Genomic DNA, 13,448 nt, shown 5'->3' with positions numbered 1-13,448 from the left:
CCTCATTGTCACACAATTTATATACATTGTTGAACAAGGATGCTTTATCATATTTCTCACCTCTCTGCAGGAAAAAAACTAAAGTGGGCGATAGATTTCCAGAAGAAGGGGTAGTTTAAAAAAATAAGAACCATCAGGGCAAAAATGATATTGAGGGAAGCACACTAGAATTCTATAATCACACTTTATACTAATGAGAGTTTGTGAAATCACCCCTGAGCCACTAGGAATTGGTACAGTGAGGGTTATAAGTATGAACTGCACTTGGTGGAAATTTTTCTTAGAGTTCTGAAAGTCAAAGCAGAGGGTCAAGGCACTGGCTGATTGAATATTTGGGGAGGGAATTTTTTTTTTATATTTGTTGAGGGTGCTTAGCGTTTTGTAGTTCATGTGCATGTGTCTTCATGTAGTGGAAGGAGGGAGCAATCTTCTGGGCTTCTATTATAAAGACAAGAATTCCATTCCTGAAGGCTTTGTTATAACCATCTTATTTCCCGAAGGCTCCCTTCCTGTTGCCATTATATTGAATTAGATTTACATATAAGATTTTTGTTGTTGTTGTTGGTTATGGGGGCTGAACTCTGGGCCTGGGCACTGTCCCTCAGCTCTTCAGCTCAAGGCTAGCACCCTACTACTTGAGCCACAGCACCACTTCTGGCTTTTTCTGCTCATGTGGTGTTGAGGAATCAAACCCAGGGCCTCATGCATGTGAGGCAAGAACTCTACCACTGAGCCACCTTCCCAGCTTCATATAAGAGTTTTGAAGAGATACCGATATCCAGACTACTGAAGTGTTCAAGTGGTAAGAAGAGTACCAAAAAGAAATGTCTGATGAATTCAGTAGTGGGAGACAGAATTCTAAGATCACTGCCATGTTTGATGCATGCAGTATCTATTCTCCTTGGACTTAGACTTTCTCCTGGCCAATGAAATATGACAAAGGTAATGGGGATCATTTCATTCTGTTTGACAAACTTGAGTTAGTAAAACAATGAGATTAACTTGGGTGCTTCTTGCCTAGCCACCTAAAAGCACTTTAAAGAGGGACATGGCTCTCTTCCTGAGGACAGAATATGCAGCTATTTTAGAATATTAATAAAACAAGGAAAATCATGGGATCTATGTTTCTTTGGGTCTGGCTTACTTCACCTAATATGATTTTTTCCAAGTCTTTCCATTTCCTTACAAATGGGGTGGTGTCTTTCTTTCTGATGGAAGCATAGAATTCCACTGTGTATATATATATATATATATATATATATATATATATATATATATATATATATATATATAATACTATATATATTATATCACATTTTCTTGATCCATTCTTCTACTGAGGGACATCTGAGTTGGTTTCATATCTCAGCTATGGTAAATAGTGATGCAATAAACATAGTTGTGCTCGTAGCTTTAGTATGGCCTTGTTTGTGGCCATTTGGCTAAATGCCCAGAAATGGGATTTCTGGGTCATAGAGGAGCTCTATGTTTAGTCTTTTGGGAAAACTTCACACTGCTTTCCAGAGTGGTTGATTTAACTATGTGCATGTGACCATATAAGATGATGCTAAGCAGAATGAACTCTAAGACATTGAAACAAGAGGTTTTTCTTTTGTTGTTGTTGTTTTAAATGTATTATGTGATTTCTTTTTTCTCACTGTATTTGATTTTAGTACCCTGAGTATTGTATATATATTTATCTGAATTAGGGAAGGCAAAGGGAACAACAAAAGTGAAACAAAGGACAAAGGGCAAACCAATGCAACAGTGATACTCACAAGACAATATGTTGGAAATGATCTGTACAACTTGGAGCAGGGTGAGTTGGAGGGAAGAGAAAGTGGAGAACAATGAGGGAGGGGGTAACAAGTTTGACAAGAAATGTTCTCACTAACTGAAGTATGTAACTGTAACCCTTTGTATATTACCTTACATTACAATTAAATTTAAAAAATAAATAAAACAAGGAAACACATGAAGGTCTCTAGAATTAGCTAATGGTGACTGCCAACTAAAAACCACCATCAAGAAGAGTGTCATGCCAACACACAAAAAGGAATTGGCCAATAGCTGAGTGTATTTACAAGTGGATTTCCCCCAGCCGCATCCCAGTTCAGCTCCTGATGAGAGTAGAACCTGGTGAGAACTGGAGACAGAGCACTTGTGCCTGGATTTTATGGCTGGACAACTGACCCACTGAAACTGTGAGATCATATTAGTGATGTTTTAAGCCACTGAGTTAATGGATGAGAGTAGAACCTGGTGAGAACTGGAGTCAGAGCACTTGTGCCTGGATTTTATGGCTGGACAACTGACCCACTGAAACTGTGAGATCATATTAGTGATGTTTTAAGCCACTGAGTTAATGGTTTGTTACACTGTGACAGAAACTATTACAACAACATAAAAAGGTTATTGGTGATCCCAATGAAAGCTGTTTCAGTAGAGTGACTGGGAAGGAGCCAGACTGGACCTGTGTGAATGAGTGGGAAGTGAGTAACTGGAGCGAGTAGAGATGGCTCTATAGGGAGATTGCTTGGAAATAGAACAAGAATGTAGGACCTTTGCTGAATGGAGTTGTGGTTTTTGAGAACACTTTATTTTTTATTTATATTTTTAAATAAGGAACGATTTGACTATGTTTAAGAATTTGATTTTACAAGAATTAATTAACTTTTTTAGAAGCTTGCTTGGCTCAGCCAGATACAGCAAAACTAGATGAAATTAATATTTAACAATTAGCTAAGAGCTATGTCTGGAGACAATATTAATCTTACATTAAAATATTATAAATAACTATAAAATGAGACAAAATAAAGCGATGTGAACTATACTGTTGAGCAAAACGTTCCTCCAAGAAACATCTCCAAATAAGAGAAGGCTTTGTAGGGTATATATGGTCTTAATGAAGTTATACTATTTTCTTCTACTGTTAGGTAAGGGATAGCTGCTACTAATTGACTTTGTATGATGAACTTTTCATGGTGGTAGCTGCCCATGGGAATTGAACAAGTGATCTTGAATATATGAATTAAATAGAAATATACATGCTGAATATATAGAATTAAAGGGAAATAAGTATTCCATATGCTAGATGAAATACTATCTAGTATAAATTACTATTTAACATCACTAAAAGATGGTTACCTTTATGCCACTTCTTTGCAACATGTAGTTTGTCATACTTTTTTTTTTTTTTACAATGCAGGAATGAACTCCATTTCTGCTACAAAAAATATCTATTATCTTCAAATAAATGATTGTATTGATATGAAATAGCAATACTAATAAAGATTCCCCTTAATTCTCAAGACAATCCGACAGGATATGCTTCATTACTTTCCTCATTTTTTACATATATTAATGGAGGCTTAAATTTTTTTTTTTAAATTTTTTTTCTTGGGTCCGGTCGTGGGGCCTGAACTCTGGGCCTGGGCACTGTCCCTCAGCTCTTTAGCTCAAGGCTAGCGCGCTACCACTTGAGCCACAGCACCACTTCTGGCTTTTTTCTTTTTTGCTTATGTGGTGCTGTGGAATCGAACCCAGAGCCTCCTCATGCTTGCAAAGCAAGCGCTCTACCACTGAGCCACCTTCCCAGCCCTGGAGGCTTAAATTTTTAAAAATCCAGTGTTCTGCAATTAGTTATACTGTCATATTAGAGAATACACCTTTTGTATGGCCCTAAAGTTACTATCATGATATACTGCTTCTATTGCAAACAAACTGGTGTCATTTTTATATAACTCTGTAAAAGGATGAGTTCTGCTTATTACACTAATGAGCAATACTAAAGATCTAATTTAAAGGAAACAAACTTGCACAAAGTTTTCATTTCAATTGAGAATTTATCACATAAACAACAATTATGTTACTTACCGAATTTCTAGTCACATATTACATACCTTAATGTATAAACTTTACATTAGAAAACAATGAGCCTTAACTATGAGATAGGTGTATCATCTTCTGTCCAAATAATATATCATCTGCTGCCAAACACGTCATTAAGTATAGTGATTTTCAATCTTGAGTTTGCATCATAATTTCACATAGGGATTCTTAAAATATAGGACCTACTCTTAAGAGATTTTTATTGAATTTGCATTTCTGATGGGTTTTTAGATGATATGACTGTGCTAGATTCCACAGTTTGAGAATCACTGCATTAAACTAAGGTTCAAAAATATTTTCCTAGCCAGGCTTAAAAGCATATATCTGTAATCCTGGCATTGAGGTTAAGACCAGAGGATTGCAAGCTAAACACCAGCCTCCTTATATACTGAATTCCAGATCAGCCAATATGCAAGAATGAGGTGCTCTTTCAATAAAGAAAAAAAATCAATAGCAACAGCAAAAACCTCTTTTCCTATAAAGTACCAGGTAAAATGTTTTTGGCTCTGTAGACCTTACAAGTATTACTTACAAGTATCTTTGGATCACAAGTATTTAAATCATTTTGCTCAGTGTGATAGCATTTCTACACAATGACAAAATAAACAAGTGATATCTGTACTTCAATAAAATTTTATTTATGGGAACAGGTGTCAGACTGAATTCCATCAATAAAACACAGGTGGTCAATTTATGGTATACATAACTCAGTAGAAGAGCCATGAAAAATCAATTTATGTTAAATGGAAACTCCATGAGAATCACCCACAGATTTATCCACAAAAGTTCTTTTTAAGTTTTAAAATCAAACTCTATTGAACTAAACCAGAGATTAGGCTGATTATATTAAGCCATCAAAGAAAACTCCAAGGTTTCTTATAAACTTAGTTTAAAAATAATTATACTTTTAGGCAAAAATCTTCAGGTTTTACATACTTTTTGTTTTAATACCCATGAACTACATCTTCACATTTAAATTTTAATTGGATTTTGTTCATAGTATTAGGAAGCAAAACTTCTATCAATCAAAAGATTAATACTATATTGAATGACACAGATGATAGCACAATAATTGACTTTATAATAACCCAAAACAAAACCACTTTACTTGCTAAGAGTATATCCAAGTTTAATGTCTTTACCTAGAGCAGTGTAATTTAAATTAATTTAAAATGTGAATATAATCTTAAAAGTATACTAAACTCTATCATTTCAGTGGCCTTTCTATATTAGCTTTCTCCTAAAAAATGCAAGTTCCCTCAAAAGGGAAAAATTCAAATAAATTTGTTCCACAGAGGAATAAGATTTAGTTCTCTGAAAGTAATTGTATGCAAATTCTATTTGCATAGACCATCTTACATACTCATATGAAAATTACACAAAAAAATCTCCCCAATCTATTATGTGTTATCGACTATAAGTATTTAAGTAGGTTCTATAAAAATCACATAATCTAATATTGAATACTTTGAGAAGGGGACAAAATGACTTTCTAGTGTTATTTATATATGGCACTCATCTTTCAGAAGTTTTTCCAACATTGATTGGGATGCACTGTACTCATAAATTGATATATTGAATTGAAATCCCAGTGTATAACTACTAAAAGATAATAATAATAATATTTTTCTAAAATTCAATGTAACTAAATGCTTCAGTTTAACAATTAGGTTTATATTCACACTTAGATATTTATTCTTTCACAGAGCTGTGGTTTTTCAGAGTCTTTAAAAATTTCATGTTTAAAGAGAATTGTGGTTAAGTGGAAATGGGGGAAAATTGAATTTAGGCTATCATACAAACTTCTTTACTTCAGGACTCAGGATTGTTAATGCACTAAAATAGACTTGATATGTGCATACACGTGTTGTCATTTGAACGTGGAATCCAAATGTCAGTGTATTTTCTTAGGATACTAGAAGAATACTCCTAGGAAATTTGATGTTCTAAGTACTTGCTTTCAGGAAAGGTATGATCATTTGTAAAGATCAGCTCAGCTCCCCAAATACTGAATACCTCACATTTGTCTGAATATTTAAAGGTCAACTGTTCATTTTACTGTGCTACTCACCAAAATCTCACCTACAACAAAGTTAATCCCATTAAACATACTTACACTCTTCTTCAGGCCTCTTCCGAAGTGCTGCACGAACTTCTTTGCAAGGACTTCTCTGGTACTGAGGGGGATTCCTTCCCCTTATTAGATTCGCCATCCTGCAAGATGGAAATCCCAAGAGTATTTTTAATATCAAAATATTGATAAATGCTGACACCTCAAATGATCTAAATAAAAAATCACAAGTTCAAATATCTATAGAAACTTGGTAAACAATCCTATGAAGAATATTTAGCAAACAGTAAAATGGGAAGGAAGGAGGAAATGGAGTAAAATGGCGAGTATGTAAAGTTTGCAAGGCATTCAGCTTTAAAAAGCTCATACACAGTCTCCAATCTGACACTGTTATAGACTCAAAATCAACTTGCTGAAGATTCAGCTTCCAAAGTAATGGTGTATAGGAGTTTGGGAAGAGGTGTTTTTGTGTTTGTTTTTTAATTGTACTGTCTGAAGTTATTTCTTTCTCCACCTCCTCCTTTGGTTTATTCCCTGTTGTCACTGTTTCTTTTTTTTTCTTTGTCTTCTGATTTTTTTTTATTGTGAAAATACTGTACAGAGAGGTTACTATTACATGGGCAAGAGAATGAGTACATTTCTTATCAAGCATTGTAGCCTCCTCCTTTGTTTCTGTACCCTTTGTCTTGAATGTAAGTTTATCTGATTTGGGGAAAGCGACTCATAGAATCAGTGGGAAAAAGGGTGAACTTATGCAACAGTGATACTCACTAAACACTATGTTGTAAATAAAATTTACAGCCTGGAGGGGAGGGAGTTAGGGAGGAAGTGGGAGAAAATGGGGGAGGGGCAACACTTCAAAAAGAAATGCACTCATAATTTTACTTATGTACCTGTAACCCTCTGTACATCACCTTTACAATAAAATAAGAAAAAACAAAGAAGTGTCACGATGGAAGGGCCTCATGATGGGATTAATAGTCTCCTAAGATAAGAGCAAAAGACCAGACTCTTCCTCTACCATGTGAGCACAAGGAAGAAAGGAAGCTATCTGCAAGCTAAGCATAAAGCTTTCCTGCGGAAGAGAATGTACTAACACTTTGACTTCGGACTTTTTAGCTTCACCACTATGAGTAATGTAAGTCTTTGTTTAAGCCACTCAATGTATGGAAATTTTTTATGGCAGACCAACCAGACCAAAGAGAAACTATTGACAAAGAATAATTACTTGCAAAGCAAATATATTTATAAAAATTAAGGTGATCACTTAGGAAGAATGATCCTGTCTTTCACTGACATTTCAAATATTAGAATTCAAGAGTATAATTGCTATTCTCTTTTTATGCTCAATATTGAATCTGAAAGGGTATGTAACCCTACTAATTATGACTTCTTTAAAAAGTAGGTAACTGTAAAAATGTACAAAATTGTGGTTAGTATAAACTGTACTTCTCAGCTACTATTATGTGTCAGTACTGACAACTAGCACATAATAAAATACATCCAGTATGACTTTGTCATCATCATATACTTTGTGATATTTTCTGTTTTTTAATAAAGTTTGTTGACCATTAATTTGTTCTACTAATTTTGGCTAATTTCTAAAATAGCTAAAATATTCCAATGAATGTGTAGGATTTGAAAATTTAGAGAAATACCCAGGCTATTTACCATGTACATAATGTTAATGCCTCTCTGGTTTTAATGGGCATCCACAATACCCAAGTCAGCCACCCAGAAATCAGCATCCAGGGTATGTTCTACAAGCCAATATGCAGATTATGCAAGGTAAGCAATGAAGCATTGCAAAAATATGACAAGTCTTGTCCTAGAAACAGACTTCCTGGGCTCAAAATCCTATTTTGTATCTTTCTCTTTCTCTCTTTTGTTGGTTCCAGTCCTAGGGCTTTAACTTGGGGCATAGGTGCTCTCCTGAGCTTTATTGCTCAAAGAAAGTGCCCTACCATTTGCTTTACACCTATTCTTTCCTTCCTTCCTTCCTTCTTTCCTTCCTTCCTTCCTTCCTTCCTTCCTTCCTTCTTTTTTTCTTCTTTCTTTCTTTCTCTTTCTTTCTTTCTTTCTTTCTTTCTTTCTTTCTTTCTTTCTTTCTTTCTTTCTTTCTTTCTTTCTCCTTCCTTCCTTCCTTCTTTTTTTTCTGTGATTAGTTGGAGATAAGAGTCTCTTGGACTTTCTTGCCCTGGCTGGCTTCAAACTGTGATCCTCAGATTTTAATCACTTCAGTAGCTAGGATTACAGGCATGAGTCACTGCCACCCAGCTTTATTTTGTCTCTTAAAGAATGGTCTTAGGACAGTTGCTTGGATTCTTTGCACCTTCATTTCCTCATCAGTAAGATGATGATAGTAGTAGTTATCTTGCAGAAGTGAATATTAGATGTGTTAACACACATATATAAATATAATGCTTTGCATTATATTTCTCACAAAAAAACTAAGTGTAGGTAGTTATTATTAGTCACATTTATCACAAATAAAAATGTGATGTGTTAATATTTTATATGTCTAGCATACTAGGCAGAAGTGTCAAAACTGGCCTTTAAAAGAAAATGAACAGTTGGCACTAGTATGAAAAAAAACAAATATCCCAGTTGTTACTGAAATATAAACCATCCATGTATATGAACTACCCATTTTCAGAGGTGACACAAGAAATAGAATTCATCTTTGAAAATATTTATTGAAATTTAAGGCTATGCCTTAATTCCACTGCACTTCCTATCTTGTCACACTCATATAAAAACAACAACGAAAACAACAACATGGGAAAGAAATAAGAACTGATCCTTAGAACATATTGGGAAGACCTCTGGAACACCAAAATGACATGGATCATTATGGAAGAATGAAGGGTTTCAACTGGTGGTCTGAGACAGAAAGACTCAATGGCAAGACAGAATATCATGGCACATCAAAATTGAGAGAGAGAGAGATGTTGCAAGTTGTTGGGATATTGTGTGTGTGTGTGTGTGTGTGTGTGTGTGTGTGTGTGTGTGTGTGTGTGTGTGTGTGTGTGTGATAACTGGAATATTAGCCATATAGGAAATCTTTTTCAGGCAGACAGTGATGGAAGGAAATATTGATTAGTGAGAAACTGGAGAAGTGCTAAGCCTCTGCCAAATAAGTTGGAGTAAAAGAAAATCCTTGAAAAGCAGGGGAAGGAAAACAAACTTAAAGGCTAGCCTTATCAACCAAGTTGAACCTATAGCATTTGGAAGTAAGGGTAAGGAGGCTATCCCCCATCATGTTTGCAACATTCCTTTATCACTATGGATGGTGGCTCTGAGATTGGGTTATATACTTTTTTTCTGGCCAAGAAATTACTTAGCGAACCGGAACCAGATGTCATAGGCCTTGGGGATTGGAGTTGAAAAATCTGAAGAAGGTGGAGATAGGTAGCAGATACCAGCTTTGGCTGCTTCCTGGGTAAATTTTATCCTTAAATTTCAACCTATTCGGTTTTACACCATTTCCTAAAAGCTGTCTGTAACATATGACTTGAGGCTGGACAGCCCCGCAATAGCCAGCTGCATGCTGGAAACCCGTCTTTTTAACCAAAGAAGAAGGATCCTCAGAACAAGAGAGACCAATAATGCAGCCCCAGTCTGTGGCTGAAGGCCCAGAAGCCCCTGAAGAACAGTGGATAGGAGTTCATGTTGAAAGGTTAGAAAATCTGGAGTCTGATGTCCAGGATAGCAGTAATAGATATACCAGCTCAGGAAGAATTCACTTTTAATAACTTCATTTTCATGAATAAGATTTCAAGGATTACTAATGAATATTTTCAAGAATAGATAGATAGATAGATAGATAGATGATAGAGATAGAGATAGAGATATAGATGTATCTGGGTTATAATCTTGCTCTACTAAAGTGCTGAACCTCCTATTTCTGAGAGAGTTCAGAAAGTATTTCAAAATTTACTATGATCTCTGAGCTGGGTGCCAGTGGCTCATGCCTCTAATCACTAGCTACTCAGGAGGCTGAGATCTGAGGATTATGGTGTGAAACTAGCCCAGGCAAGAAAGGCCATGAGATAGAAAAGGCCAGAAGTGGTGCTGTAGCTCAAGTGGTAGAGTGCTAGCCTTGAGCAGAAGCTCAAGGACAGTGCCCAGGCCCTGAGTTCAAGTCCCAGGATAGGAAAATAAATCATAGTGATCTCTTACGTAAAGAAGAATAATAGATATGCAGCCATTAGAAATGACAAAATAATGGCATTTGCAGGGAAATGGATGGAGCTAGAAGGAATCATGTTGAGCGAGGTAAGCCAAGAACGAAGAGACAAACAGTACATGGTCTCCCTGATAAGTGGATGATGAATCCAAAATGTTAGGTGATATGACAAAACTAACAGGACTTAAGAAACAAAGAACTCCCACTCATCTGGTTGAACCACTACTAAATATCCCCATGCTGCTGATCACATATATGGTATATAACATATGAGCACCGTTATATATTATAGACTGTGATAGACAATTTGCTCCAGGAAAGTTAGAATGAACTTGTGACTTTAAATGAGCATCATTATTCCACAATACTGTGAATTTCCGGAAATTAAGTAATCACTTAATCACGATCAAAAAAAAAAAAAAAAAAAAAAAGAACCTTGGGGAAGGGAGGGAGGGAGGGGATGGTAGGGGGAAAACAATGGAGGGGGTAACAATGTTCAAGAGGAAGTGGAAGTGTACTCATTACCTCACTCATGTAACTGTAACCCTCTGTATAGTATCTCTACAATAAAAAAAATTAAAAAAAAAAAAAAAAAAGAAGAATAATAGAAATATCTATAGCTCACTACTATTTATTCAATTTAATAATTTTATAGTGATCTGAAAGAGCACTTTAAAGATAAGGAAAATAAGAGTCAGAAATGCTCATGGATTTGTTTATGGCCACAAGCCTTAAGAAATCTTAACTAAGGCTTAAGAAATCTTTTCTGACCTTTGGTTTATTTCTAACTGATAAAAAATTAATTCCATGATCTTCATGATCTTACACTGCTGCCTACTTGAACTCTTCCACCAAATGTCATTTATGATCTACAGTTTGTATTAAATGGTCAAAAAATGGCCGAGAATGAAAGCTTGGCATATAGCCAGCAAGTTACAAAGTAGCTGATCTAGCTACTCTCAAGCTTGGCAAGCCACCAGTGGAGATGTGTTAACAGTTCCAGTAAGGAGAGATTAGGTGTGATGACCACAGGCAAGACAGATGCTCTGACAATTCATTGAGGAGCTCTAAAAAGTACAGTCTACATATTTAACTGCTGAGAAGAAATTGGGGCATCAAGATTAATATCAAATAGCATGAAATAGCACTCAGTGGTTATGAGCAAAAGATGTCCATAACCCTCTAGGTGGTGTCTCACCAATTCTGTAATCCCTGTGTGGCTTTAAAAAAATGCAGATCCCTCATTCCTAGTACTGAAGATTTTAATTCATAGGGTGAGGTCAAGTCTTGATTGATTTTTTTTTTTCAGTCATGGGCCGAAACTGTGGGCTTGGGCACTATCCCTCAGCAATTCAGCTCAAGGCTAATGCTCTACCACCTGAGCCACAACACCAGTTCTGGCTTTTTATGCTTATGTGGTGTTGAAGAATCAAACTCAGGGCCTCATGCATGCAAGGCAAGCACTCTACCACTGAGCCACCTTCCTAGCCCATTATTTAAAAAAAGTATTATGCACGTCCTCCTAAAGTAGCCAGGCTTATTGTTTCAGATATTGGTGCTTGACAACTCCTGGCAAATAGATACTGCATACATGGGGATGGAGAGGAAAGTTTAAAGGATTTATTCATATCCTAAAGTCACATACTGACACAGCAATGAAGTAAGCAACTGAGGGAGAGATTGCAGTAATAACAGGCTTCATAATAAATTAACAATGGCTCTAGAGATAATACTGAAGCATTGAAAAGTTGTTTGTGGTCAGCCATGTGAATGGCTGATCATCTCAATAGTTTTCTTCCAGCACTCTGCCAGTCTCAGCCACATTTGGATAGATAAAGATTTGTGGCAGTGTGGGACAGAAGACCAGCAAGAATGACTAACTCAGGCAGGACAATGGTGTTGGGTTAAGATTTAAAAAGGAAAAAAAAAGCTGTCAGCTCTAACTATTCTAAAGTGCCAGGTCCTAAGTTAGGTTTTTCTTCAATTAAGCTCACAGCACAATGAGTCAAATATCAGAAGAGGGCTATTGTGCAGGCATGTATATTAGGCATACAATAGCCATTCAAAAGAGTTTAAAGTGTTTTCAAAAGTCCAATTTGAACTGCAAATGACAGTTTAAAAATAATCAATACTCATTTATCTCAGCCAAATACACTGAGTTGATCCTTAATGAGGGCAGACTGAAGTTAAATGCAAGATGATTTTGAAAAGAAACCATACTTTAACCAACCTTAAACTGTTTAGAAAGAGATTTTTCACATTCATAGTACTATAGAAAGATAGGGGATATGCTGTTGAGTTGAAAATGAACTAGAATGTCTAATTTGTAAGGTCAGAAATGATTTATCAAAAGAACAAGGACCAGCAATTGTTTCAGAGAGGAAAAACTTGTTTTAGCATTGCCTTGTCACAGAATTTGATAAATGGCAAACGACAGTACATTCTCCCACATTGTTTCAAAAACATAGAATTAAAAATTGATGAGTAACATTATAAACTTCTTGGAAATATGGATTGTATCGTTCATAAACAACAAATCAGAACTAGAATGTGAGTGGTAGATAATTTCCTCTACAGACCTAATAAACAAATGCTTCACAGAAAAATAATCTATAAAATGAATGACATGCACATGCACAGCAATGGGAGCAGGAACTCAAGCAGTTTACCCACCCAGGAAGCACACTAATAACAAAAGAGTGATCTTGAAGCTATTTTCCTACATTCTGTGTGTGCATGTGTGTGCATGTATGCCAATTCTACAGCTTGAATTCAGGGCCTGGGCACTGTACCTGAGTTCTTGATCATGGCCAGAACTCTATCACTTGAGCTACAGCTCCATTTCTGGCTTTTTAGTGTTTAGCTAGAAATAAGCATCTCATTGACCTTCCTGCCCTGTCTTTGAATCTCTATAATCAGATCTCAGGCTTTTGAATAGCTAGAATAACAGGTGTGAACCACTGGTACCCAGCTTCCAATCTATATTTTTAAAGAATAATTTTATGTTTTCTACTCATATATGTAGTAAAACTGTAGAATAGAACTCTATTGTGTTTAGGAAAGCGTCTTGCTAACAAATCAGTCAGCACAGCTAACAGTGAGCTCTCTTCAGTGAAAGCCTTCCAAGAGTAACTGGTTTATTAGCAAGATTTAGGAATATGTTCATAACTCACATCACAAAAGGACAACCAAATAATTTCAGTAAATTCAGAGTTATTTATAGTATAAATCCTTCGGGACCATATACATGAGTAGAAATGAATAGAAAACTTCTGCTTACAAAAATGAATGGCTTTA

The 13,448-nt window shown here is 35.8% G+C and overlaps 1 protein-coding gene across 16 annotated transcripts in view; it reads right to left on the bottom strand.

Moving 5' to 3' along the window:
- Positions 1-13,448, bottom strand: part of Lrrc7 (leucine rich repeat containing 7) — a 486,949-nt gene that overhangs the window by 378,481 nt on the left and 95,020 nt on the right. For 14 of the 16 annotated variants that reach the window (XM_070006786.1, XM_070006787.1, XM_070006793.1 and 11 more), the window contains one exon: positions 6,008-6,105. In XM_070006786.1, the coding sequence (XP_069862887.1) occupies positions 6,008-6,105 (98 nt within the window). Of the gene's footprint in view, positions 1-6,007; positions 6,106-13,448 lie in introns of those variants that run through there. The other 2 variants (XM_070006789.1, XM_070006790.1) reach the window with 1 other exon arrangement.

This window comes from Dipodomys merriami, unplaced genomic scaffold (assembly GCF_024711535.1).
Source record: "Dipodomys merriami isolate MVZ:Mamm:240054 unplaced genomic scaffold, mDipMer1.0.p SCAF_7, whole genome shotgun sequence".
NCBI lineage: Eukaryota > Metazoa > Chordata > Mammalia > Rodentia > Heteromyidae > Dipodomys > Dipodomys merriami.
This window is presented reverse-complemented; position numbering and strand designations above follow the sequence as displayed.